The sequence below is a fragment of the Prunus dulcis genome, chromosome 1 (assembly GCF_902201215.1).
Source record: "Prunus dulcis chromosome 1, ALMONDv2, whole genome shotgun sequence".
NCBI lineage: Eukaryota > Viridiplantae > Streptophyta > Magnoliopsida > Rosales > Rosaceae > Prunus > Prunus dulcis.
The window spans coordinates 9,560,547-9,587,655 of NC_047650.1; the positions used below are offsets into that span (position 1 = coordinate 9,560,547).

Here is a 27,109-nt window from a genome sequence, read left to right on the forward strand (position 1 = left end):
AAGGATCGGAGAACCCATTCAAGAGCTTAATTCACTCCGCTTTACGTCGTATTTAGGGAGGAATTGGACTTCATACCTTAATTCATTCCACCTCATTAGAATGTACATTTCTTAACAAACCTTGCTTTGAATTTGTAAGTCCTTAAAAGGAAAGGATAAACAATTTTTTATCACATGCTTGGTGGCATGTTTACTTATTAGGGATGGGAGAAGTCATGAATTGGGGAACTTAGATAGGGTAATCAAGGTATGAGAATCATATCAACTAGTCCCCCTAGTTGATTCCATTCCCGATTTTGAGGGTATTCAATAATGGACTTTAATGTGGAATAGACATAAGTTTTTTTCCTTATGTATTAGTAAACGCATGAGAAGTCAGGAATTGAGGAGCTCCTCCAACAAATTGAAGCCAATCAATTATTGAATAACATAATAACATAATACATAAGTTTTCCCCGATCATGGCATTAGTTGAGAACTATTTCAATATTTAAAAATATTAGTTCATTTATGTTATTCAATGTTTATTGTCTCTGAGATTGAGGAGCTCCTCCAACAAATTGAAGAACGAGTGTTACTAAACCAAATAATTAATGGTACTAAATGTATATTAGTGACAATGAAATCTCTACCTGTTGGAGGTCCTTTTTAATTTGGTACTAAATACATGATTGACAGTCGTTGTTGAATGAAACACATTTATTGGTAGTGGCAACTGCTAAAATATGAATATGGTTTGAATGTATTAGGTTAACTTTATTCTTCTCCATAAGGAGATATATATATAAGAGTTTACATGTGGGCTTTACAAGGAATTAGATACAGTAAATAATTAGGAAAGTATCTCCTAATTGTACAATGATTTATCAATTATATAAAAAATAGGAAAGTAAATCCCTTAATCAAGGAAATAAATCTCCTTGATTAATTAGGAGATTCACGTCAACATTCCTCCTCAAGTTGGTGCATATATGTCACAAATGCCCAACTTGGTAAGTGAGTCATGAAATACTCTTCCACAAACAACTTTTGTTAAGATATCTACCAGTTGATCTTCTGATTTTACGAATGGTAAGCAGATGATCTTCTTCTCAATCTTCTCTTTGATAAAATGTCCATCCACTTCAACATGTTTGGTTTTGATCATGTTGAACTAGATTATGGGCAATGTCAATGGCTGATTTGTTATCACAATGTAACTCAATTGGCTTTCCTAGCTTGAAACCCAATTCAGTCAATAGTCTTCTAAACCACAATAGTTCACAAACTCCGTAAGCCATTATTCGGAAGCTCCTCTATCTCCGACAGTTCCATTTGCGAACCGAGGATCATATGGTTCGCGAATTGAACCGTCTTTGATGGGCAAGCAATGATAATGGGCTCGGTAGGGCCCTTTTCATCTTTGACGGCAAAAACAGCCTTCGGCTGATCGGAAGTTTGCCCGCGCTTGGGTACTAGTTCGGCCTCCAGTTCCACGAGCAGCGAGAGGAGGTTTCTGATTGATAACTAACATGATGGTCTGGTGCTCGAGTGTCCCTCATCAGGAACTCGCAATATTGGCTTGCGCTGGCACTTTGGACGCAGTACGGCACTGCGGCCAACGGTACTGCTTGTCCCGTCATAAGCCCCTTCCCTTTGCCGAATGTGGGCACTGACCTAACACTCTCACTGATGACTTCGACTTTGGTATCCTCGCTACCGGCACTGTCGAAGCTCAAAGCCACGCTACGTGTGTCCCTTCGGTTGTCTGATGACTCCCCATCGAACACGTTAAACTAGCTACTAGCTAGCTTCCCTAAATCCAAAAACTTCTAGGAGGTTAGTTTAGCAGGAAACTTACAAAGAGAAATCCAGTGAAATTGGAAATTCCAGAGCTAGAGGAAGCATAATTGACACCTTGTAGAAGATTGTCTCCAACAGCAGTTGGAGCCAAGTAAGGTGGAGTAAATTTTTTCAAACCCATTTCCTGTTCTTTTTTTTTGGTCTGAAATTCATGTTGTATTCAAAAAACCCCAAAACAGGGAATAGAGATACTGTTGAAAAAAATAATGCTCATTTGCATTCTATACAATTCTAGAAAAGTCAAGACTTTAAAAGATAGAGGTGACAATACAAGAATATTCTAGAACAAGCTAAATGCTCAAAGCGGTGGAATAAAGCAATTGAAGTTTGAAGAACATTCTAGTACAAGACACATGTATGGCTAAGAAATGAAGAAGCCCAAGTTGGTGGCTGTGCATGTCGGCAAAGGAGCCTATAAATAGGCATGCAACCACAATGAAATGTGGAGTCAACTAATAGAACTCCCAATCTATGTGGGAGTAGAACCAATCAACTCCCAAACTATTAGGGAGCCAAGAGTTACTCAAATCAAACTATGTTGAGAGCCAATAAGCTCACCAATCAAAATGTAAGGGCCAAATAGCCCAAACTAATCAAAGTGTAAGGGCCAAATAGCCCAAACTATTCTAAATCAAGTGTGGTGGCCAATAAGCCAATATGCTAAGTGTAGAATGCCAATTAGCCTACACCAAGTAATTTAATATTCTCCTCCAATCTAATAAAATCACTTTGTTTCCCCTTCAATTTTAACAGATACAAACAGAAGGCTAAAGCCACGAGGAGCCAACAGAAACAAGAACAAATAACAAAAGCAGGGTCAGACATAGCTAGATTCCAACGGAGCCTAGAACAACAGTCCCTACCCAGCAAACTAGCTACTAATAGGAATTAAAACTAAACAGCAGATGCAACATGAGGTGGACAAGGCAAACCATCAGTAGTTTACACCCCAACGAGAGGCAATGGTGGTCTGTCGACAGAAAATAAGAAAATTGTAAAACTTCGCTTCCATACTCAGATTAATACGTTTCTGCAATGAGTAGAGATATATTATAAGTTGGCAGAATTGAATTCCCAAATATATATATATATATATGTATTATGAATGATTGAATATCCATCGAAACGTTACGTACGAACAATGTTTTCAAAGGCGAGGCGTATAGGCGAGGCGTTTTTAGTAGCGCTATGCGAGGCGTAAGCCTTGAAGCATTGAGGCGTAAGCCTTTTGAACATTAAGTTATTTTAATAAGAAAAATTTATGAATAATACAATACGATTAAATTGTACAACTAATTGTCATTCAAAACATAATAATCTATCCCAAAACATAATAATCAATCCCAAAACATAAAATATTTATTCAACATCAAAACAAAAACATAATTCACTCATCCCACTCCTCAACACTAATATCATTCAAACTAGCATCACTATCATATTGATCAACTGTATCAATATGAAAAGGATATTTCCCACTATCAAATGTTGAAGGATCTTTATCTATCTCATCATCTTCATCCATAAGCATCGCTCTTATGGACTTGCTTTTGACTTTCCTCTTACTTGAGGTTTCACCATCTTTTCTCTTTTTTGAAGCTAACGAGGAAAGAAGAACATCATCATCAAGAATAAGATCATCATCAATCATAGGATCCTGAGTTCTAGAATGGACAATAGGCTCTTGAGTTCTAGAATGGACAATAGGCTCTTGAGTCCTAACATGAATATTCCCTCGCTCTTGAGTCCTAGGATCACCAATAGGCTCTACAGAAATAGGCACTCAAGCATGTAGATCAGTTTCATAAGGTTCAGTGGGCATATTTCTACACGTACTACACAATATATATATATATATATATATATAAGGTAAGTCCATGTGTTATTATATTAATTTAGAGAAAGAAAAAAAAAAAAAAAAAAAAGGTAAGAACAAAAGCTGTCGGTGGGAGTTAGGGGAAAAAAAAGAAAGATATTACATAAAAGGTAAAGAAAATAAAAAGAAAATAAAAAGAAAATAAAAAAGGGTAAGTACAAAAGCTACACTTTTGTAAAAAGAAAATAAACGCCATCAAAACGACGTCGTTTCATTACGCTTAAAAAAAAAAAATGGGTCATCTTCCTCCTCGCCCCGTCTTCCTCGCAGAGCAGTTTCAGATTTCCAGATTCTGAAATTTCTTCCAGTTCAGAAGTTTCCGAATCTGATACGCCTCGGTCCGCCTAGCCACGCCTTCCCCCGCCTCTCATGCCTTCCCAGCGCTAAACGTGCAACTCGCGAAACGGCCGACCGCCTCGGGCGTTTTCCTCCCGCCTCGCTCCGACGCGCGCTCCGACGAGCGCGAAGGCATGCCTTTGAAAACACTGCGTACGAATAATGTCAACAACTGTTCTCCCATTTGAGAATCTTCCTGTTGGGTTATTCCCAAAATCAATTCCATGAGGGTAAAAATTTGCCTTAGCTATAGTTCGAAGGTGGTTGTTGTTCCCCACATCAACCAAGGAATCGCCAAAAGTGAAAACAGCAGGAACATTATTTTGGGCTGAGTAACCAACAAAAACGAGTAGACTACAAAATTTTGGAATATAATATTTATCCCCATTAATTTTAAGATAGAAATAACTTTTGATAAGGGGGGTTGTTTATATACAACTTTTGATATCTATGGGAATACTTGTGCCTAACTGGTCTGTGAAATTCCCTCTCAATTCACCATTGAATTTGTGCCTAACTCTCTCTAGGCCGGCCACAGGCCACAGTTGGATTTGTTCCTCTAGGCCGGCCGCAGTGATATTGGAACGCCATTATTTCTGAGCTAAGTTTGTTAGGTGCCAAAGAAAAGAGGGATTGGAGAACCCATTTAAGAGCTTAATACACTCTCTTTATGTTGTATTTAGGTAGGAATTGGATTTCTTAGCTGTGTGGCCTGAACCCAAGGTTCTGCGTGGAATTTACTGCCTTTCAGACCACCTATTGTCTCCTAAATTAAATTAAATGTTATCATAAAAAAAAAAAATTTAATGTTAAGGTTCTGTATGGTTTTTGTTAAAAAAATATATATATATACATATATAATCACATTTTTTAAACAAAGACCATACAGTTTAATCACATTATTAAATTTTTGTCATCTTAGAGCCTTTTTCACTTTGAGGGGGGAGGAAGCCATTGTTCTTCCCCCCTCTCCCCTCTTCTCTTCCTCCTTTCACCTCTTCCCTCATTTTCAGAGACAAATGGTTTTCCCTATTTGTCTTAGTTTTGTTATGATTTTCATCAAACCATTAGAGGCGGCTACGGCTCAGCGTCGGATCTTTACCTGCATTTCGGCATCGGATCTCCACCACCATCTTTTTTGCAATTTCTTTATGTTTGGAATAAGTTGCAGAGATTCTTTGAGTTCTCTGGGTAGTTTTCACCTCTCCTTTTGTGAGAGTTTTTCATCTCTCCTTTGTGAGAGTTTTATTTGTATTGTTATGGCTTGATTTTTTCAAGCTTTATCTCTTTTTTATTATTCTAAGTTTGCAATCTTAGTTGGGATATCTATGCCAGAGTTTCTTCGATCCTGTCTGATCGTTAATTGAGACATACCAGATTGTCTTAATTTTGATATTAGACCGCTCCGTTATTGTAATGGCCCTTTTGTGGCTAGTTTGCATTGGCCCTTTGTGATTAGTAGTTTTTTTGGCTGAATTATGAATGCAATCATAGAATTTCTCAATAAAAAAAAATTTTTAAACTTTTGTCTAACGGATCATGACAGCATACATATTTCTCAACTAGTTTAGCGTCTCCACACCTACCAATCGATTGCACCTTTTAATCTCAACAAATTTTTACTATTAGGAGTAAATTTTTTTCCTTTAAATCTCAATTTTTTTACTTGTTTTATTTCTTGCAATCCTTTACTTGCAATTTGCAAAGTCCCTGTCTATCTAGTAAATTACTCTTCTTTGAAACAATCGAACGAAATGGTACTCGGCCTAAATTGAGTCTGGATAGCCAGCTGAGTGTTCATCAGTTACTTGAGCAGCCTCTATGATGATAAAGATGGTCGTACTAGACCTAGACTGGTTGTTGCTAAATTCGTTTTTGTTTGGGCGGTAGCCCTCCATTCAACCAGAAAATAAATACATAAAAAAAGTCCAACCAAATGCCCTAAATGTAAATTTGACTTAAAATTAGAAGTCAGAAACCGATAGTATATCACTGGTTGATTGAGTAGAGAGCATAAAATTATTTTCTTTTTCTTTTTCATACAAGCGATATTGGGGAAGGGGAGAATCGAAACTAGGATCTCAAGTGCATGGATAAATGCTCTTGAGCTACAAGCCCCTTGCAGAGCATAAGATACTTACATTCTTATTATAATTCCCATAATGTTCTAATGCCATGTTTATGAAGAGTACGTTTTGAACTTAGGATGAGGTTTGAATGTTCTTGAGGTTATTAGTGAAAAACTTACATAAACTTCAAATAATGACATTGAAATGTGAAATAGCTTGGATTTGGTTCCAAAATCTATTTCATCACAGAACCATCATGATTTTTTGAAAAACAAACATGGGCGTCTCATTGCAGTTTATTCAGGGACTGCTATGCTAGCTCAAGACTGAACAAGTTGCCTAAAATTCATAGGTGATACATAATTTAAGCCACCATCCATCATATGCCTTGTTGCAATAACATTGGCAGCGTCTGTTAAGTGAAACGCATCCCAGAATATATACTTGGATCTGTCGGGACAAATTTTAGATAAAGGATTGCATGGCACCAGTCCCACTGGGGTCACGGCAAACGAGCAGCATGCAGAAGTTGCATTCTCAAAGCCTGCATACAGTGAAACACAACAACAACAACAGCAGCAGCAGAGGTTAATATTGTGATATTAGTTATTACATGATAAATAAACAAATAAATGCCGCAAAAGATAGAATATACACGCACCATATGACACATAATTTTTTGTGAGATCTAGTAATATTTGGTAAATATCTACGTAAATAAACTTTGCCCCTAGAAGATCTTTGTTAAGCTCGGCAAGCATGCCCTTCAACTTGTCGTTATATGTTTGAGCCATACGATTTATCAGACGAACACAACTTCCCTTTGGAACTGGATGTATTTCTTTCTCATATGGAATACACCCACTAGGTCCAGCGTTGGAGATGGTGATCTTTCTAGCATTCAAGTTGTAGAGTGTCTGCAAAGAAGGAACAAAATTATAAAAAAAATCGTCAAATTTATCTGTACAAAACTACTACTAATTAAGATTAATGTGATTAGTTTACATGAGTCAATAGTCTAAATTATTAAGGAATTTTACTTACAGTGAGTGCTAATTTGAGTCTTGAAATCAGGAAATCCAAATAAGCTTCTTCGGACATGGACATGGCCATGGGTGTAAACTCCCTGAACATTATATCGTTAGAGCCAATTACAACCCCATAAATGGCTCTTCTCAACAATTTCTGAGCTGCAGGAATGCCAATCCTCGACATGATAGCAAGCACGGTTCTTCCATGGTTACTTATTTGCGTGTCAAAATTGATTCGTTCACCCTATTATATATGTACATAATATTCTGACTTACAATTAATAAAAGTAAATTGCACACCATGGTATGGTATGTATTATAAGTTAAAATTAGCTTTCTCATAGCATCAGGAAGCTAATTTGAACGCATAATACAACTCGTTTAGTTCTGAATTAGACTAGCTAACTTCCTTAAATCCAAAAACTTACAAAGAAATATCCAGTATAATTGAAAATTCCAGAGCCAGAGGAAGCATAATTGACACCCTGCAGAAGTGCGTCTCCAACGGTAGTTGGTGCCAAGTAAGGAGGAGTAAATTGTGCGAAACCCAATTCCTGTTCTGTCATAACAAAATGAGAAAGTAGTGAAGTTAATTTAAGCACATATCTCTACATTGTTGCAAAAATAGTGTACATATATAAATTGTAATACTAATTTGCCAGAATTGAAAGACTTGTCGTATGAATATCATCAAAACGTATCTTACGAAGAATGTCAAAAGTTGTTCTCCCATTTGAAAATCGTCCTCTTGGGTTATTCCCAAAATCAATTCCATGAGGGTAAAAATTTGCCTTAGCTTGAGTTAGAAGGTTGTTGTTGTTCCCCACATCAACCAAGGAATCGCCAAAAGTGAAAAAAGCAGGAACACTTTTGTTGGCTGAGCAGCTAACCAACAAGAAGAAGTAGACTACAAGAATTTGGAATATAATCCCCATTTCATGAAATAATGATAACCTTTCTTTCTTTTTCATAAGAGGGTTGGTTATATATATGTGTGTATGTATATATATATATGCCTAACTTGGTCTATGAAATTCCCTCTTTCTTCATATTGATTAAATTTGTGCCTAACTCTCTGCCGGCCACACAGTTCCATTTGTTATTTTTGCCTCCATTATTACCTTTAGATTGACTTCAATAAAATTGCGTGACCATTAGCAGAAGCCATAAGGTCAGACTTTAATGTCAATACAGCCAATGGTACTCTGATTTCTGAGCCAAGTTTCATAGCTAGGTTCAAAGGAAAGAAGGAAGGAGGCAGCAGAACCCATATTTGGGGATTTCACTCATCTTTCAGTTCGGCTTTGACTAGGAATTGGGTGTTCATCGCTTTTGGCTTATGCCTAATGTCATGAAATTTACTCCTTCTGTATAGGTATAGACTACGTACCTCTTGGTCTACTTCAAATTTTTTAATCAACACAAACAAGATAGGAGAAGACAAATTAGGGTATTCCGCAAATAAGCCCATATAAATAGGGCCCAAAATATAGAAAAAAAAATCCATTTGACTTTTCAAAATGACCAAATATACAATACAAGCCTTTAGAAACCTAAAAACAACACTCCATGAAAGGCCTTTTTTTTTTTTTTTTTTCCTTTTTAAAAATCATAATGCAAAGATAATAATGGTATTTCACACATCATTCAAATTAAAAATTGGTACATCTGATCCTTGTTGGGTTTTTTTCTTCAATTTATAGGTCAGTGTTTATATATAAAATCAATGCAAGAAATGAGGTTTAATATAAATTACTCTACAAAGTAGGGCATCTTCAGGATTATGAGTATTTAGGTTGTCTGCATTTTCATGAATTTAGGCTACCCTCATCCTTTAATTAATCTAATGTCTCAAGTAGCTCTACGTCAATATAAATCTTTTAGGCCCAACTCACCTTTATGATTTTTGTTTATGTTCATCATTTTCTTCTTTGGTCTATCTTCTCTTATGAACCAAAAACCTCATTCTACACGAAATGTGACATTATAATTCCAACATTCTCTTGAAATTCTTCAAAAGTCATAGCTTGGGTTTAAGTTTCGCATTTGTTGCAAACTACATGACTATTCAATACATCAACGCTCGAGTCTCATTACAGGATTAGGGAGAGACATAAAATTAAGTTAAGCCACCATCCGTACCGTATCTCTTTAGTTTTCCTTTTCTTTTTCAGGAAATTAGTCTGGCTTTAGTTAGGAAATGCTGGGTTTAGGTTGCTACACAAATTTTAGTTTTGCTTTGTATAATTTTCGGTGTGTGGCCCTTGCTATTGAGTTTCGGGGTTGTGTTCTTGTGTTTAAGCATGTTTTGTTGGGCTTTTATTGCTCATAGGCTTAATGGATCGTATTTTAATCAGAACAAAACAGATGATTTGAACATGAAACGAGCCGAAAAGAAATAAATGTATGTATGTATTGAAAAATAAAAAGTAAATCTTCTTGATCCAAAGTTTGGAAAGCACTGAAGATTCGAATTCAACATGAACTGAATAATTTTGGTAACAACAATGGTATTGCAATTTAAATTAACAAACACCTCTGACTCTCAGTCCAATACATTGCATATCTTTCTAACAACACCTTGATTCCCACTCAGGACACCAGAGCTAGAGAACTTGACAAAGGCAGAAGAAAATGCCTGAAAGAAACCATCCTGATCGGCAGCAAATCTCTTGACAGCGAGAGCTGTGCGCGGGTCCATCACCATTTCAGCATCAACTCTAAGTACCCCATGGCCTCTAATTACATTATTGTAGTAGTGGTTGTCGAATGTAAGTGTTGTAGGGTCATTAAGAACGAAGCTTGCATTTGATGTCAAAGAGCCTTGAGGACAGTTTATCCTTAGGAATGCTTCAAACATGGGCGCCATGCCTTCTACACGCCCACCTTGATCAAGTCTGCTTAGACGATTTAGAATGTTCAAACAATGTGTCACCCCTAGTGTGTGCGCGCCTGCAAATTGCAATAATATGTTTTTGGACATGTTAGTTTCATAAAAAGAATTTTAATCAAAAAGGGTTGGTTTTTCGAAAAATGCACACTGTTTTGAAGAAACCCAATAGAACAAGTTTATGTAGTTGTTACCCATTATGGCCACAGATTCTTCGACTGTCATCCCTTTCTTTGCAAATAGTTGAAGCATGCCATCAACTCCGATGGTGGCAGAAGGAAGCAAAGAATCTGCAAGCTTATAGCTTGGAGGAACAGAAGAGTCTCTTCTTCCCAAAGGAACCTTTATCTGTGGCCCTCCTGACGCAGACACTGCCTCCCGAGCAGTTAAGACAAGAATGTCGGAGCAAGAAACCTGTTGGGGACATTCTAATTCAACTATTGACTTGAGAATGTTGATTGACTCTCTCTTTCTGATACCAAAGTTTTTCCCTGCAGCCATCTCCGATGACACACTGTTCTCATTTGGATCCACAAGAATTGAAGCATCACAGCCCTGTTGTTACAAAATCAAACCATCATTTATTGAAAAAATATAACTAATAAAAAATAGACTGCAGAGTTTCTATTTTTAAGCCATGCACTTCACCCTCGATGTTTGGGCTTATATCTCAACTAACCTATGCCTCAAATTCCTAAACTGAGAGAGAGAGAGAGAGAGAGAGAGAGAGAGAGAGAAATAAAAAAAAAGACCTGAACTTGGCAATCATGGAACATGAGCCTCAACAGAGCTGCCGGAGCAGTGGGATCAGTGAGAAAAATAGGTTGGAGGGCAGCTCTAACAATGGCCTCGACTTGTGGGCATGAGTTCTCATAGAAATTATAAGAAAGCCCTTGCCCTTCAGCTCCAATGCTGAACACAAACAGAGATATGCCTACCACTATAGCTCTCAGATCCATTGTGATGATTGGCTGGAGTATTTAAAAATAAAATCCTATGTGAACTTCAATGCTGCTGCTATGACTCCCAGAAAACAGAGGACTCTGGCACCACCAGTAGCAGTATGTGAACTTAAAGGATGCCAGTCCAATTTACCTCCAGTGGAGGGATCAATTTTCTTTTATAATTGTAATGCAATTATGAACTTGTAAGGCAGCTTATCCTGTGAAGTAAATGCTAGAATTCTACTTATAGTTTGCCACTAATATTCTGTTCTGCAAATTTTATTTTGTTTACACAAACCCAGTTGGTAAGTAATTATAACTAAACCCTACCCTAATTACAATTTACATCCTTCCCTTTTACCATGGTGAATGTGAAGTTCATCCTTCATGTTAAGGATACTGTTTGCCTCCTTTCCTAATCACGATTTGATACATGTACAAAAATAATTCATCAAAAACACAAAAAGAAAAATGTGTGAGAGCATATAGGCGTTGCTTAGCACGTGTCTGACTAATTCATAATGAGCAGTTGAGTCTGGCGGTGGACTGGACTTAAAATTCCAACCAGAATCCAAATAATGCAGCAGGCAAAAGTTCAAGGCTCATTTCCATTTCATTGTGAAAAAAAATCAGAAACGAGATTTTGTTAGGAAAAGAAAAAGATTGAAGCATACGAGCCACAAAACAAGAAAAACTTCGACGAGCAAACGAGCCCACTTATTAATTATCTGTCGGTCAATATCAGGAAGTTAAGCTTTTCCATGGTTGGTGGGTGGTGGTTCCCACAAACTTTGATTGGCATTTTGCATTGTCAAAATCAAATATGCAATGCCTTTGATGGGTTGATCTTATCCAACCCCTCCCCACATTTTAAATGTTTATTCCATATTTATTCTTTTTTTTTTTTTTTTTGGTCTGAAATATGGAAATTTCATAAAAAGGCAAACAGCCAAGAGAAGTACACAACCTATAAAGCAGCTAGGCACAACGAAACAACAAGAAATAAAACATCACAGCTGCATGGAAGGAGGACTAATAAAAAGACGTAGTCATAAGACAACCGGATACGTCGAGAAGCCCACACAACCGCAAACATTAAGCACTCCTTGGGGGGCATGGTAAACCATCTTTGTTCAGGATATGCATTAGAGAGGATGGGGGTCGGTTGACCCATACTTCTGGGCTCATCCTCGAAATGGCAAGCATTGCCAAATGATCTGCCGCTTGGTTGGCGGTTCTAGGAATCCACGTCCAAACGTAGGTCTGGAAGCAGTTCAAAACATCTCGAACAGTACTTAGGATAGGATAGATTTCCCACCTTCCATTGGATAAGGGGCCCTTCAAAGGAGAGATGATTTCCTTGCAATCAGATTCAAAAGTTACTTGATGAAAACCCATCTCAGCAGCGAGCTTACAGCCTTCAAGACAAGCCTGTGCCTCAGCCTCAATAGCAGAGTTCGCCACAGATGGGATGGATGACCCCTTGATAAAGTCTCCATGAGTGTTCCTAATTAGGATACCAATGCCAACCCTCTTTGAGTTTGGATTCCATGATGCATCCACGTTGACTTTGACAAAGGGAGAGGCAGGGGGGTTCCAAAGTTGTTGTTGGTTGTCATTAGAAAGGGTAGGATGCACAGTTTGATGTCTGCCATGATCAAGGGAGCCAAGGAATTCATTGATGGCAATAGAGGCAGCGTGGGTAGTTCTGGCTGGTGAAGGGGAGATGTGTTCCAGCACTGCTTTGCACCTATCCTTCCAAATCTGCCAGCAGAAGTACGCGATAACAGTTAGGCATCTTGATCGCTCCTGTGGGGTCTTCCCTTTCTCAATAACATTCCCTAACCATTGGCCGAAAGATGTCACCGCCTGATGATTTATACGAAGGTTGAGGGAGCATCCGAACCAGACAGGCTCCACCCAAGGACAGAGGAGAAGGATGTGTTCAGCCGTTTCCGGGTGATCATTACAGAGCGGACACATGGGCGATCTAGCGATTTTCTTTTTGTGCAAGTTTGCCGATGTAGCAAGGCAATTTCTGAGAGCTCGCCACATGAAGTTTCGAATTTTTGGGGGGACATCCGCTTTCCAAATCTGCTTCCAAAGCCTTGGATCAATCGCCATTGAAGAGGATGGGCGTGGATTTCTTCGTCTACATTCAGTATTGTGAAGCCAATGGTAACCAGAGCGCACAGAGTAAGAACCATTCCTTTCCATAGGCCAAATCAGTCGGTCTGGCAGTCTGCTGCTACCGAACTTGATTCTTGTAATTGCACGGGCATCACTATCAGAAATGGCATGCCTAATTGGGTCCAAGTTCCATTCATCGAGCTCCCTGTTAATAATAGCTTCCACTCGTAAGTTCCGATCAAGAGTTTCAGTAGAATGAAAGCGAGGACAATCATTTAGAGAGTTTGGCAGCCATCGGTCAACCCACAATCTAATATGTGCCCCGTTCATAACTTGCCAATGAGCACCACGAAGTAGGATATCCCTGCCCTCAAGCAAGCTTGCCCAAGCCCACGAAGTACGACCACTCTTCTTAGCTTCCAAGAAACTGACATTGGGGAAATATCTACCTTTAAGAACTTTAACCCACAGGGATTGAGGCTCCATCAAAATTCTCCAGCATTGCTTTGCGAGAAGAGCTAAGTTGAACTCGTGGAGGTTGCGAAAGCCCATTCCCCCCTCATGTTTAGGTTGTCCAAGGGTGTCCCAGTTGATCCAATGGAGCTTTCGATTATCTCCATTCTGCCCCCACCAGAAGCCCGCCAAAACAGAATCAATTTCTTTGCAAAGGGTGGTAGGGAATTTGAAGATATTCATGGGATAAGCTGGTACAGCAAGAGCCACCGATTTAATTAAGATTTCACGGCCAGCTTGTGAAAGGCAATGCTGATTCCAGCCATGCACCTTTCGGAGAATTCGATCTTTCACATACACCAACGCTTCCTTCTTTGCTCTGCCCCAAGACGTGGGAAGACCCAGGTATTTCCCTGCATCAGTAACATCGGGCATGCCTAGGATTGCACACATTGAAGCTCGGACATAGGAAGGGGTGTTGGAGCTGAAAACCACATTGGACTTGGTCAAGCTCACTTGTTGTCCAGACGCAGCGCAAAATGCTTGAAGGAGGCGAGAGATATTCTGACAATTTTGGGTGGTGGCTTTCAGGAATATGAGAGTATCATCTGCAAATAATAGGTGAGATAAGGTAGGACCTCCAGAATTCAGCTTAATACCTTGTAACAAATCTGTCTCACAAGCATTTTTTATTAGCAGGGACAAAACTTCACTAATAAAAAGAAATAAGTAAGGGGAGATTGGGTCTCCCTGTCGGATACCCCGGGATGGGGAGAAGGCTCCACCCCGTTGGCCATTGATCACCACAGTGAAGTTTACCGTTGTTACACAGCTCATGACTAACTGAATCCAACCTGTATTAAACCCCATTTTTTGCATAACCTTCTCAAGAAAATCCCATTCCACGCGGTCATAAGCCTTATTCATATCGAGTTTCACTCCCATCTCAAACTTTTTCTTTGATTTCTTGAGTTTCAGAGCATGGAAAACTTCATGGGCTACCAGGATGTTATCCTGGATCTGTCGATCAAGAACAAATGCATTTTGAGTTGGGGAGATAATGCTAGGTAGGTGAGGCTTAAGACGGTTGGCCAGAATTTTGGAGAGGATCTTGTAGGAGAAGTTGCACAAGCTAATTGGCCTAAATTGGGAGACAGCTTCAGGATTAGGAATCTTTGGAATAAGGACTATTTGTGTGGAGTTCAAAGGCTTGGGGATGGCTTGGCCAGTGAAAAAATCAGCAGTGAAGCCCTGAATATCATTGTGAATAATTCCCCAGTATTTGTGATAGAAAGTCCCATGAAAGCCATCAGGCCCTGGAGCTTTCGTGGCCCCCATCTGGAAAGCAGCATCTTTAATCTCCTCGAGTGTAGTTGGCCTGGTCAAGTCTCTGTTCATGTCATCAGTTACCACTGGTTCAATACAATTCAGGATGGAATTCCAATCTCTGCTCCCACTTGAAGTAAACAGCTCTTTGAAATACTCCTCAAAAGCCCTGCGAACTCCCTTCTGTGATTGTTCCCAGTTGCCATTTTCCCCTTTAATTCTCACGATCTTGTTTTGTCTCCTTCTTTGGATAGTCGCCTGGTGAAAGTAAGAGGTATTGGAGTCGCCATTTTGCAGCCATTTGATTCTGGAGCGCTGCTGCCAGTAACATTCTTCTTTTCTCCATAGATCATTCAACTTGGTCTTAATACGAGAGATATTCTCGGTATTTTCCTCCCAGCTGTGTTGCATGAGGTTTAGTTGGTCCACCAGACTGTCTATTTCGATTTTGTTATTCTTGAATTTCCTTTTACTCCAATCGGTAAGATGGTTCCGACAAGTATGCAGATTCTTCTGCCATTGCGACATCCATGGGCCGCTGAGGCTACTACTCCACGCCCTTTCAATGACCTCCCTACATTCTGGATCATCTGCCCATGAGGGTTCAAACTTAAATTGTCTTTTCCCAAACTTCCCTTTTTCAGTCGTTGAGATAAAAATGGGGCAATGATCAGAACCAATTACTGGGCAATGTAAAACCGTGGTGTCTGGCCATCGAGTTTGCCAGGCTGCATTTGCTAGTCCCCGATCAATTCTTTCTTGCACAAAGTGTGTGTTCCTTGTGCCTCTCCAAGTAAAACTCGGTCCACAAAACCCCAAGTCAATAAGCTCAGCCTTCGTGGCAAACTCAAGAAGATGTCTGGGTCTTGAGTGGGAAGCAGCAACCCCCCCAGCCTTTTCAAAGTGCCATATGAACTCATTCATGTCCCCTCCACAGAGCCAAGGGTCATTAGTAGCACAGAGTTGGGATCCTAGCCACCCCCAAAAAGCTGGTTTTTGCTCTCTGTAAGGCGTGCCGTAAATCCAAGACACACGACAGTAAGAACCATCGCTTAGACCATGCACCTTAGTATCAATCAGGTTTTCGGAACTAAAAGCAACATCCACATTTATGGACTCATCCCACCAAAGGCTAAGCCCTCCTGCTAAACCATTTGGGGGGACATTATAACCATTTTGGAAGCCCATTCTGCGTCTTAGACGGTCAATTCTGCTGTTCTGCATTTTTGTTTCCATTAAGAAAACAGCAGAGGGTCTGTGTTTTTTTATGAACCCATGAAGGGCTCGAACTGTCAGGTCAGACCCTAGGCCCTGACAGTTCCATAGGAGGTAACTCATGGCTCCCGTGCGGCTGTTTCAGGCCAGCCGCCACCGCCCTGGGAGTCTCCTCCCACTTCATCTGTTGTTTGTTTTCGCACTCTCCCCCAATCTTCAGTTTCAGTAACTTTGACCTCCTGAAGCCTTTCCTCCGAAAATAGATTGCTTCCCAAAGCCTGACCCCTTCTACGATTTGTTCTTCCATAGGCCTTTATTGTCTTTCCTTTTGTCGAGCCCGAGCTTTCTTCATGCTGGGAGCCTTTTGCCTTTTTATCAGGAGATTTGAAATTGCCAACCACTTCTGTTTCAGCAACCCTTTTAAGACCCATGCTAGTAAACATGTTGTTTATCTGGCCCGCCAGCATGGGGGAGGTTTGGTTTAGCTGGGGTCCAAAGGGGTTTGAGAGCACAGGTTCAAGCTGCAAATCGCTTCCAGGCGGCCCATCATCAAATCTGTCTTCTCTGTGGCTTGGGCCTGGTCTGGTCCAGTCAGTTATAAAAGAGGCTGCCTTTATGTTTTGGGCCTTCAGTAACTCCATTCTCTCTTCTTCCGAAATGGGTCCCTTTCTGCCTGCAGGTCTGATAAATTCTGAGGGCAGATTAATTTCTTCCAAAGTTACCGTGTTGTTGAAACTTCTTTCTGCTGCCTTCCCCAAAATCTGAGTTGTTTCTCCTTGATTCTTGTCTGTCATGAATGTGTGTCTCGAGGGATTTACAGATCTGCTCAGAACGAGCTGATTTGTTGTGTCTCCAGCGGCCTGAGTTACCACGTGAGTCCCATCAGTTAGCAACGGGTGGAATCTTGAGCCGTGTGTCCTGAGTTGACTTGTCATCTCACAGGTTTGCTCGCGACTTTCAGATACTATATCCTCCCTGATCTCACGCGCATGGTGCACGCGCCGCCCCCTATCATTGGTACGTCTCTGGTTTGGTGTTGTTGCGGCCCTTCGTTCACCTTGCGGCGCCGATATGGGTTTGGGTTGTTCATACAGCTCTCTGATAACTCTGGCTCTCGTCCAAGTACCGTATCCCGCAGCTCCCTCCTCGGCTCTCTCTTGTGGGCACTCGGTGTTGCAGTGTCCCAGTCTGCCACAGTTATAGCAGAAATCAGATAGACGCTCGTACTGCAGTTCTGCCCAAGTTTCGGAGCCATCGCTGCGCGGGAGCCAAAAGCCTGCTGGAAGGGGCTGGGCGGTGTCTATTTCTACTCTGAGACGCAGGAAACCTCTGGCTTGGTTGGGGTTCTCATATTCAACCAGATCTCCAATTTTCCTCCCAATCTTCACAGCATTTTCCTCCGTACATAGATTCAAGGGAATTCCTCGAACTTGTACCCAAAAAGGAACAAGATGGGTATCAATTTCTTCCACTGCCAGCTCCAAAGGCCATCTTCTAACCGAGAAGCAATGACGCATGACAGACCATGGGCCACGCTCCAAGATCTTCCTTGCCATATCCTCATCCTGGACAGAGATGGCAAACAGGTTTTCACGTATCCAGGTGATCTTTGCTTCTCCAAACTCTTGCCATGCCTTTTTCAGGATGTTTTTTATAGCCCCACGATTGGGCATCTTGTTTGCTATTACAGCACCAATCAACTTCGGACCATTTTCCAGTGAGGAGATACCCAAAGATTCCTCAAGTTGGATTGTTAGTTCCTCTGTACTGTGTTGTGCCATGTTTGAGTGGGAAAAGTTCTCTAGTGGGTTTAAAATGAGAGGGAGTAGCTTGAATGCTCTTAGATGGGCATAAGATTTGAAGATATTGATTGTTATGGCGGTGGAAATAGGTATGAGGTAAATCGGGGGATTTAAGAAGCTGATGGGATTGGCTATTGATGATTTTGGTGTGGTTGTTGGCAAAAAGTTAATGTTATTTCCTGGTATGCAGTTTAAGGAACCTAGGCTCCGAGGTTGCTGCTGTGCATTCATGACTTTAGACCTTCAAATGCCAGGGAAATAAAACTGCCCAGGGCTCAAGAAGCAGAGAGCCATCAAGTAATTAACTGAGAAAGATCTCGTAGTGATTGTGTCCTGGTGCCAGGGTTGAAATTAATGGAATTGAGGGTGGGTGTAAGGAGTAAATGAAACAGACAAGTACAGGTTTGGTCGAGGTTTGAGGAACTAAATGCGATGGAGATTGGTTGAGATCTGAGGGACTAAAGCAATGGAGGAGGGATGAGATTTGGTAACTTAATGGATATGGAGCTGGGTTAGGATTTGTGGAACTAAATGCGATGTAGATGGGTTGACAAGCAACAGCTAAGACCAAGCTTAGGGAGAATCACCAGAGACGGTGAGGGAGCTCTCACTGTGGAGAGTATTTACTTGACATAAAGATGAGGCTTAAACGCTCATATTTCCATATTTATTCTTGTAACTTTAATTGGATTTGAAGCATTACTGCTCCCTGCCTTTGAGTATTTCTGTTTTTGTGTACACGGTGTGTGAGTTTAGTATATTGCTTTTCTCAAATATATATTGTATATGAATTTAGTATATCGCTCTTCTCAAATGCACACTGCATATAATTTGGTGCTTTGGTTTGGAAAATGACCTGCAACTGCCGAAGTAAACGAACACGGCATCATTCACATGTTCATGGCGAAGCCATGTTTTTTGTTTTGTTTTGTACAAAAGAAAAAGCAAGCATGGCTTTAAATTTTTAATCAATATATATATTCAAACATCCAGAGGAGAAATGTAATGCCAAAAGAAGAGACACGTGTCGTGTCGAGCGGAGAATTCTAGAGACTGATCACACACCGCTCTCATCAAGAATATCGTGAGGCTGTTTTACAATTGATGATCTTTGTTTTTGTTAGTACCATTGTAGATCTTATGGGTTTCACTGATTTCGGTGGTTTGTTCTCATAGAGAATGCATGTCAACACCTCAGTGCAAAAGAATAGACCGATCACTGCAATCCAACTGTATTGTTTTGGACCCAACCCAACGCTCCTATCTTATTTATGAAGTCTGAGCTCTCTTCATCAGGCAGGCTCCACTTAAACCAATTGACATTGAAATTACTTAATAAAAGCTGACTAGGTTCACAATTTTGGTAATGTAACAGCGATCCGGCTTAGAGTGGTAGCTCATTAACTACCATTTTTTTTCACCAAAAAAATTATTAAGCTTTGCAATGTTTTCTACTACAATGCGGATGTCCAAATGTTATTACCTCCACAATTATTGGGAAGACTATCGATGAGAGATCGTACATATATGTAAGCGTAGTAGAAAAAGAGGAGATTTTTTACCTCCACTTGACAAGCACACACGTTCAAAGGCTAGAAAGAGTAGAGCACTTTCAAAGTTTCTAGGTTTGACATAAGATTTGTTAGAGCCTTTTGTATTTATACTTACCACTTTAAATTCTAACGAAATCGAACAACTCATTTATTCCTTCAAAATAAATGACTTTTTGAATACACCTAAACTTTGTTTGACTTCTAAAAAGTCATAATTGAATACACCTAGATTTCGATGTATTTTTTTAAAGTCATCTAAAATCTGAATTGAATACACCCAAACTTTTACAAACTCTTTTAAAATCTTAATTGAATACACCTGGATTTTTAAACTCTTTTAAAATCTTAATTGAATACACCCACCTCACTCCCCTCTCCCCCCCCTCCCCCTTTCTCCCCCCTCCAAAAGAACCAATTAGAATACCAAGTGGCTAATTTTGGATTTTTCTCTCCAACTAGGCTCTATAGCATCTCCACCCCAAAGGGATAAGGTAAGGGCTGCCACTATTCACGTGAATAGTGGCAGCCTTGCCATTTATAATTCCACCCAAAAGGCTAAGGCTAAGGCTAAGGCAATTACTATTCATTGTACTTTATTTCCTTTTTTTTTTTTTTTTAACTTTAAACCATTAATTTTGATAATCTTTCGTAATTAAATTTTCGGATAAGATTGGAAATGCAAGAAAATATAGACAAATTGGAAATGCAAAAAGGAAAAAAAAAGATTATGCAATAAAAAAAAATAGAATATGCAATAAAAAAAAATTACATTAAATTGATTAAAATGACAATTATAAATATTTTACCTCATCGGATAGATTTTGACTGCTTCGAATGTTCTCCCTTACTTTTGTCAAGGCATTTCTCCATTTTCCTAACTCTTTATTCAGAATTTTTCAGCTACTAGACAAGGTCATTTCGGTCTGAATGGAACCCGATATTTGACAAAATTCTCCATAAATTTTGCTCCGCATATGAGGGAACTTCATCTCATTGCCCGAGACAGGGCAATGACTAACGATCACCCAAGACTGACACAATGCAATATCTTCATGAGTTGTCCACGAGCTTCCGGCTTTGACAGAAGATGCCATTTGTTTTTTGATATAAATGGAAAGTAGTAGAAAAATGTGAGTGGAGAGTAAAAAATATTGGAAGGAGAAAAGTTTGTATGAAGAATTGGTGTGGAAAGTGAATAATGTGAGTGGAGAGTAAAAAATATTGGAAGGAGAAGAAATTGTATGAAGATTTGGTGTGGAAAGTGAATAAAATTGTTAGGTATTTATAGGGAAAAAATCCAGAATTTTTTGGTATTTTTTTTATAAAAAAAATCAGATTTTACCGTCGGATTTCTGGAAAAAAAACCGATCAGAGCGTCCGGGTTGCGACACGTGGCACATGCTCATTGGATTCTGTCAGGGATCACATCAGTGAGCAGAAGTCAAATTTTGTTACCGTTGGTGACAGGACCCGACCCAAATTCCACTTTGGAATTCGAGCAGAACCCTGTGAGTGTCTGACATCTTGCTAAAGCCGGGCACAAAGACCAAACTACCCTTCTAACTAAAAATCCACTTTTAAAATAAGATTATCTTCTGCCGAAAATTCGGCAGAGTTTTCCCTATAATTTACTAATTTCCCAAAATCTCCACCTGTCATCAAACATTTATATAACTCAATCGTTCAGCATGCATTCAATTATATCCAAATTAAGCATCATAATATCCTAATCTCATATCGCAATAAATCAAATAAATCAATATACTAATAAAATTCATCTCAACTTTCAGAACAGTAATACTGCGTTGGTAATCTCAAACATTCTACCTTGTGGCTACACCTTATAATCATAGGGTGCCTACGTACCCTTACTGCGTTAGTATTTTAGATGTCTTTAATTATACCGTTGAAGTTTATCTAATAAAGTTTCTATTTGATTTATTTTTTTTTTAAAAAAAAAAGTAATATAAACCAATTGTTTCTCTACCTGGTAAACCTCAAACTTCGTGCAAATATTTATATTGTATTTATGTTGAATGTACCCACAACATAGAATTAACGTTTCTTGCTATAAAAATTCTGGACCAAAACTGTATGCATCTTTTATTTATTTAATGGTATACATGCAGTTGTATGTTAAGCAACAAAAGAAAATTTTGTAACCACGTCATCATTTTAAGACTGCCATATATTGAACGGTTAACACACGGACGAGCTAAAACCTACCTACAATTTGTGTGTGTTTCTCTCCCCATTTTAGAACGTGTGCCTACCTGTCCACCCTCTGAATTGCTCATGAAAAACAAAGAAGTTGAAAATAAGCAAATGAAAAGAGAAGAACCAGACAAGAATCCAACGGAGGCCCTCTAAAATAGATGGGAATTTCGTTTAGCCAACAATAAACCCCACTATATAAACTCTTGACCCAAATTGAAGATTTTGCTCTCCCTAAAACATGGCTGGGTCTACATCCACAACATTCATTACCTTGGCAATCATTTTTTCCATCGCAGTAACTTTCACAAATGTTGTCGATGGATTGACTGCGGAAACAGTAATTGACTCTCCCCTGTTGACCCAAAAGATTAACAGCAACCGCACCATCAAGGTCGATATCAATGGCAAGGGAGATTTCAAATCTGTTCAGGCTGCCATTGATTCTGTTCCTGAAGGAAATAGTAAGTGGATCATCATCCATGTTAGGAAAGGGGTGTACAGGTAATTCACCATCAATTAATTAGAGCCTCTTTTGGAATTAATTAATAAGTTTTTTTAGGTATTACATTATATATGTTTTGGCCGGCAGAGAAAAGGTGATCGTACCACGTAGTAAGCCCTATATATTCATGAGAGGAAATGGGAAGGGAAGGTCCGCCATTGTCTGGTCCCAAAGCTCTTCGGACAACGTCGAATCTGCTACTTTCAGCGTCGAAGCTCCCCACTTCATTGCCTTTGGGATTAGCTTCAAGGTTCATCATCATTTCCTTTGTCTACATATATGCTGTATATTAAAATATGTTAAACGAAACTCTCAAGCAAGAAAAACTTAATCATTCTCTTTTCTGAAGCGAGGATTAAATTTCTGACTGTATATATATATATATATATATATATATATAATTGAACGATGAATCAATGTGCAGAATGAGGCTCCCACAGGTGTGGCTTACACCTCGCAGAACCAGTCAGTGGCAGCATTTGTGGCAGCAGACAAAGTAGCATTTTACCATTGTGCATTTTACAGTACCCATAACACCCTCTTCGATTATAAGGGCAGGCATTATTATGATAACTGCTACATCCAAGGCTCAATCGACTTCATCTTTGGACGTGGTAAATCTGTCTACCACGTAAGTATTAGTACTCCAATTTATCATAATTTTTGTTTTGTTTTTTTTTTTGGGGTTTTCATATTGTTAATTTCACAGAGTAAATTAATATAAATGTATACAATTAATGCAGGGCTGTGAGATGTTTGTGATTGGAGACAAAAGGGTGTCAATTAAGGGGTCTGTGACAGCTCAAAACAGGGAGAGCGAGAAGGAGAACAGTGGGTTTGTGTTCAACAAGGGCAAGCTGTATGGTGTTGGGGACACTGTGTATCTTGGCAGGGCCAAGGGTGCCTTTTCCAGAGTTGTTTATGCACACATGTATCTCTCCAAAACCGTCGTGCCTCAAGGCTGGACCAATTGGAGCTATGCTGGTGGCACAGAGTAAGAACCAACTAACATGTCCTTGTTTTTTTAAATACAAGCAATAGAAATTTAAAGTACGAGGAAGAAGGGAATTTCTCACATACACATACTAATAAGGTGTTATTGAGGTTAAAAACCCGAGATCACTTACGTTTCTCACACACACTAACATGTTGTTTTTTGTTTCCTTAATTGTATTGGTTGTTATTATGCCAAAGTTTTGGTCGACTAACACATAATGTTGTGGGATGATTATGAAAATGTACAGAACCTTATACCATGCGGAATATAAATGCAAAGGGCCAGGAGCCGAGGCTGGAGGGCGAGCTGAATGGGCCAAACAACTCACTGAAAAAGAAGCTGCCCCCTTCTTGTCTATCGACTTCATCAATGGCCAGGAATGGCTCCCAGTGTGGCTATGAATTAATTAACCCTTAATTAATTGATGTTTGTTTGTTCATGAACCTCGATCATTAGATCATTAGCCAGGAGTTTACGATCGAACATGCAATGCAAGAGGCTCATATCTGTTTGATTAATCCCTATAATTTCTTTCCATTTACAAATGTAAAACTCTGTATTATAATCAAAAACTTACATTATGCAGATATATATATGTGGTTCTATCCAATCCATTATCCAATCAATTGCTAGCTACAATCTAATTCATGTTAATTCTTTCAAGCTTATTACTCAATTCAGATTCTAGCTTGTACTACAAGTAATGTCAGCAGTCGCTTGTTCCAACATTGGGTTTTATAAATCAGAATATATAAATGTTGGTTTTCTACACCACAAGAAAAAAGTCATTTAACAACGCACATTGTGCGTTGTGAAAACACATTGACAACACACGGCTCACGTTGTTGAAGCCGATATCATTAAAAGCTCCATGGCTTTCAATGACGCACTTTGCATGTTGTCCTTGATTTGATCGCGTGTTGTAAACACCAATAATGGCAACGTGCGCATGTTGTGAAAGTATAGAACAACAACGTATTCTGTGTGTTGTTGTATGTCTGATTGACAACGTTCATGCGCGTGTTGTTGTTTTACATTTCAACAACACTCTTTGCACGTTGTGATATTAAATATTATTACTTTTAATATTATTTTTAGAATTACTTTATAACAATACAATCTAGCCAAGTATAACTATTTTCTTCCTTTTCAACCATAAGATAGCCCGGAATAGAGAGTTTTCATTAAGAAAAAAAATAGCTCCATACATATTAGAAAGATCAACAAATCCATTGTCAAGTTACATTTGTCCAAATGGAAATTAAGGGAAATTGTATTACCACAGTAATTAAACTTCAACATTTTGTTAAGCATGGTCTAGCAAACTGATTAGTTACATTTCAAAGTCTTGAAGCACCTGAAGAGATCCAAGAACCGAGCATCCAAGCAAGAATGGTGCACCTATGGAAACTCACTTGATTGTGATTTTGCTCCCGTGTCGTTATCTGGTAAAAAAATCCAGAAGGCTATGAGCAAATTAAAAAAATAGATATAACCAAAATAATAAAATAAATAATAACAAATTATTCCAATTGCTAAGAAGTCTACTGTCAAAAGAAATACTTGCATAACCTATAATGTATCTCCATGAAAAGCTATGAATATATATATAATTCTTTTCGGAGATTTTACTGCACACATCTATTCTAGTACAGACTAGCTATTAGCATGCAACTCTGGGCAACATTTTGCCAAGTCAAGGTGAGATTATGCCAAAAACTGTAAGACATTCACTTTACCACAAAGTAACACTATATACAAGTACCGCACCATGCATCACATTAAAGATCTTGTCATCCACTGCCTATAAGATGCCTCACCTGATAAACAGACCAACCCCCATTACACTACCATAATTCTTCTTCACAATCTAATTTCAAAATACATCTTTCCCACTACCTATTATCACCTCCATTTCCCCATATACTGCAAGATTCAGCAACATTTAAAACAAATTGTAACCCAACCAACCAAGTGGTATCCACAATCGCCTTGACCATTCCATTCAAAGAAATGGTGGATTTTGTAAAACAGTTTTTAAGCTACAAGTGAAGGGCCAGTAAATGAAGACATTAATAGAACATTTTAACATACAAATACAACCAAGATTCAGGACATTGTAATAGACAGATGTAATCAGGGTAAGTAGGCAACTAAATCTCAGAGAGTGACTCAACAAACAGATCATATATAACAACCTCAATAGAAGTGCAAGGAATCCAACAATGATAATGAAAAAATTAATCACACCAAAATGCACAGCATGCTCCATCTGCTTCAGTCACTAAATTCAAATTTCCACCAGATTTTCCCCAAAAAATGACATCTATGTGAACCCATAAACTAGACACAATAAAGGATGAACAGAAACATTAAGGAATGAACATTGCACCAGAGTTAGCAGCTGCAAACATAAACTATAATCCAGAGTGCTTAAGCAGAAAAATCACAGACTGAATTGATTGAAAGTCTTGTGTTTACAATATTGTTGACCTTATTCTTGTGGAGGGCTTTGATGGGTCTACATAGAGCTGAATAGCAGACAAATAAGGAACATAGTACATAACAGAGTCACTCCCATTTTGTGACCCATGCACCGTATGCACTCCAGTCCTTGAAAGACTCCCATAAATCTCCATGTACAAAGTCGGGATGTAACTCTGGCTCATGAGTCCTCCATCTCCTCATGCTTGTCTATCCATCACCAAAATGGGACCTCATGAGAAAAGCATGTATAATTACAGTAACAATAAATATTATACCAGGTAGAAAACTTGAAAACCCAGTACGTATAATTCTTCAAGTAGAAAACTTTAACTAAAGTTAGACAGACAAGTTGTATTGAGCTCAGTTTGGAGTGTTTAGAAGTGATAAAGATAACACAATACTCATAGTACTTTCTCATCTTCCTCTGATTCTAAAAATAAATAGTATACATGTACACATACATGTCTCTTCTTCAGTTAGACTCTTATAGTACTTTATAAATCTCTCCTTTGAAGGAGAAATAACACACAAGATTTAACAAAATGGCAAGACAAGAAAAACATAGAAAATACAAAGAACAGAAAATAAACAAACAAATAAACCCAGGAGATTTGTACCATTCCAAAACCCTTTATCTGTTCATGCCTTTGTAAAAATTTACAATTTATGTTATACACAAGAATTCATATAAAGCAAATCGAAGATATAAATAAGCTACAAACCAAACATAACCCAAATGAAAATTAATCCCTAATTTTCAATAACAGGACTAAAAGGGAACTCAATTACCCAATTGCAGATATCGAAGATGAGCAACTCCAAATCAGAGCGAGCCAATGGTCTGCGTCTGTGCAGTGGCGTGAGACATCGAGTAGGCAGCGAGGGCAGTACTCAGATGCCCAGCCCTAAAAGTTACTGATGAGAGATAGAGAGAGAGCTTCAAGCTTCTGCCATGGAGGCTTGAGGGATGGTTAGAGTTTAGATTTTGTGAGTCTTTGATGGAATTTTTAAGAGTAGAGAAAAATTTGGAGATTGGGTTGTGACGATGGAGAGAGAGAGTTTTTAGAAGATGTAGAGAGCTTGTCAAATATTTAGAACATTTCAGATTTTGAGAGAAAGTGAGTTTCTTTTTTTTGTTTGAATGAGAGGGAGTTTTTCCTGCAAAAAATTTGGCTTTTTTTTTTTGGATCAATTTTTTTCCCTTTTTTTTAATTATTATAAAAAAGTGATATAGTTTTGACAACATGCGATGCGTGTTGTTGAACTAAATATACAACAAGAAGCCAAGGTGCATTGTCAAAAAAATCTCTCAATTTCGTTTCAACAACGTGCCGTAAATACACGTTGTTAAACTCTATGTACTACAACACACTATTGCAGCACGTTGTGAAAGCCCTCCTCCACAACTCACAACCTATGCATGCACGTTGTTAATGACA

The 27,109-nt window shown here is 38.9% G+C and overlaps 4 protein-coding genes and 1 long non-coding RNA gene across 6 annotated transcripts; 1 reads left to right on the forward strand and 4 right to left on the reverse strand.

Annotated features, from left to right (window-relative positions):
* Positions 1-6,443: 6,443 nt before the first annotated feature.
* On the reverse strand, positions 6,444-8,089 carry LOC117637753 (GDSL esterase/lipase At4g16230-like). The gene is made up of 5 exons (XM_034372793.1): positions 7,861-8,089; positions 7,583-7,713; positions 7,168-7,398; positions 6,785-7,040; positions 6,444-6,667 (listed from the first exon to the last, which is right to left on the reverse strand). The coding sequence occupies exons 1-5, from the start codon at positions 8,087-8,089 to the stop codon at positions 6,444-6,446; spliced, it is 1,071 nt and encodes a 356-aa protein (XP_034228684.1).
* A 1,531-nt stretch (positions 8,090-9,620) lies between these two features.
* LOC117616529 (peroxidase 29) lies at positions 9,621-11,223 on the reverse strand. The gene is made up of 3 exons (XM_034345870.1): positions 10,797-11,223; positions 10,239-10,599; positions 9,621-10,106 (listed from the first exon to the last, which is right to left on the reverse strand). The coding sequence occupies exons 1-3, from the start codon at positions 11,001-11,003 to the stop codon at positions 9,700-9,702; spliced, it is 975 nt and encodes a 324-aa protein (XP_034201761.1). The 5' UTR covers positions 11,004-11,223; the 3' UTR covers positions 9,621-9,699.
* Positions 11,224-12,083: 860 nt separating this feature from the next.
* LOC117637836 lies at positions 12,084-16,235 on the reverse strand. The gene has a single exon (XM_034372907.1). The coding sequence runs from the start codon at positions 16,233-16,235 to the stop codon at positions 12,084-12,086; it is 4,152 nt and encodes a 1,383-aa protein (XP_034228798.1).
* Positions 16,236-21,838: 5,603 nt separating this feature from the next.
* LOC117618178 (probable pectinesterase 67) lies at positions 21,839-23,793 on the forward strand. Its single transcript, XM_034347784.1, has 5 exons — positions 21,839-22,185; positions 22,274-22,436; positions 22,611-22,817; positions 22,930-23,180; positions 23,431-23,793. Exons 1-5 carry the CDS (start codon positions 21,923-21,925, stop codon positions 23,582-23,584), a joined length of 1,038 nt encoding a protein of 345 aa, XP_034203675.1. The 5' UTR covers positions 21,839-21,922; the 3' UTR covers positions 23,585-23,793.
* Positions 23,794-24,344: 551 nt separating this feature from the next.
* On the reverse strand, positions 24,345-26,819 carry LOC117614702. 2 transcript variants are annotated; one of them, XR_004583907.1, is made up of 3 exons: positions 26,460-26,816; positions 25,677-25,877; positions 24,345-24,628 (listed from the first exon to the last, which is right to left on the reverse strand). It is a non-coding gene; the product is annotated as an uncharacterized LOC117614702 (long non-coding RNA). The 2 variants fall into 2 exon arrangements; XR_004583906.1 differs by lacking the exon at positions 24,345-24,628 and having other exon boundaries at positions 25,539-25,877; positions 26,460-26,819.
* Positions 26,820-27,109: the final 290 nt, after the last annotated feature.

Coding starts and splice junctions, on each gene's coding strand:
- LOC117637753 (XM_034372793.1), bottom strand. CDS start 8,089: ATGGGGATTATATTCCAAATTCTTGTAGTCTACTTCTTCTTGTTGGTT. Junction 7,714..7,860: donor AACAACTTTTGACATTCTTC/GTAAGATACGTT, acceptor TTGTTATGACAG/AACAGGAATTGGGTTTCGCA. Junction 7,399..7,582: donor ATTATACTGGATATTTCTTT/GTAAGTTTTTGG, acceptor CATATATAATAG/GGTGAACGAATCAATTTTGA.
- LOC117618178 (XM_034347784.1), top strand. CDS start 21,923: ATGGCTGGGTCTACATCCACAACATTCATTACCTTGGCAATCATTTTT. Junction 22,818..22,929: donor GTGGTAAATCTGTCTACCAC/GTAAGTATTAGT, acceptor CAATTAATGCAG/GGCTGTGAGATGTTTGTGAT. Junction 23,181..23,430: donor AGCTATGCTGGTGGCACAGA/GTAAGAACCAAC, acceptor GAAAATGTACAG/AACCTTATACCATGCGGAAT.
- LOC117637836 (XM_034372907.1), bottom strand. CDS start 16,235: ATGAGTTACCTCCTATGGAACTGTCAGGGCCTAGGGTCTGACCTGACA.
- LOC117616529 (XM_034345870.1), bottom strand. CDS start 11,003: ATGGATCTGAGAGCTATAGTGGTAGGCATATCTCTGTTTGTGTTCAGC. Junction 10,600..10,796: donor TCCATGATTGCCAAGTTCAG/GTCTTTTTTTTT, acceptor TTGTAACAACAG/GGCTGTGATGCTTCAATTCT. Junction 10,107..10,238: donor AGAATCTGTGGCCATAATGG/GTAACAACTACA, acceptor TGCAATTTGCAG/GCGCGCACACACTAGGGGTG.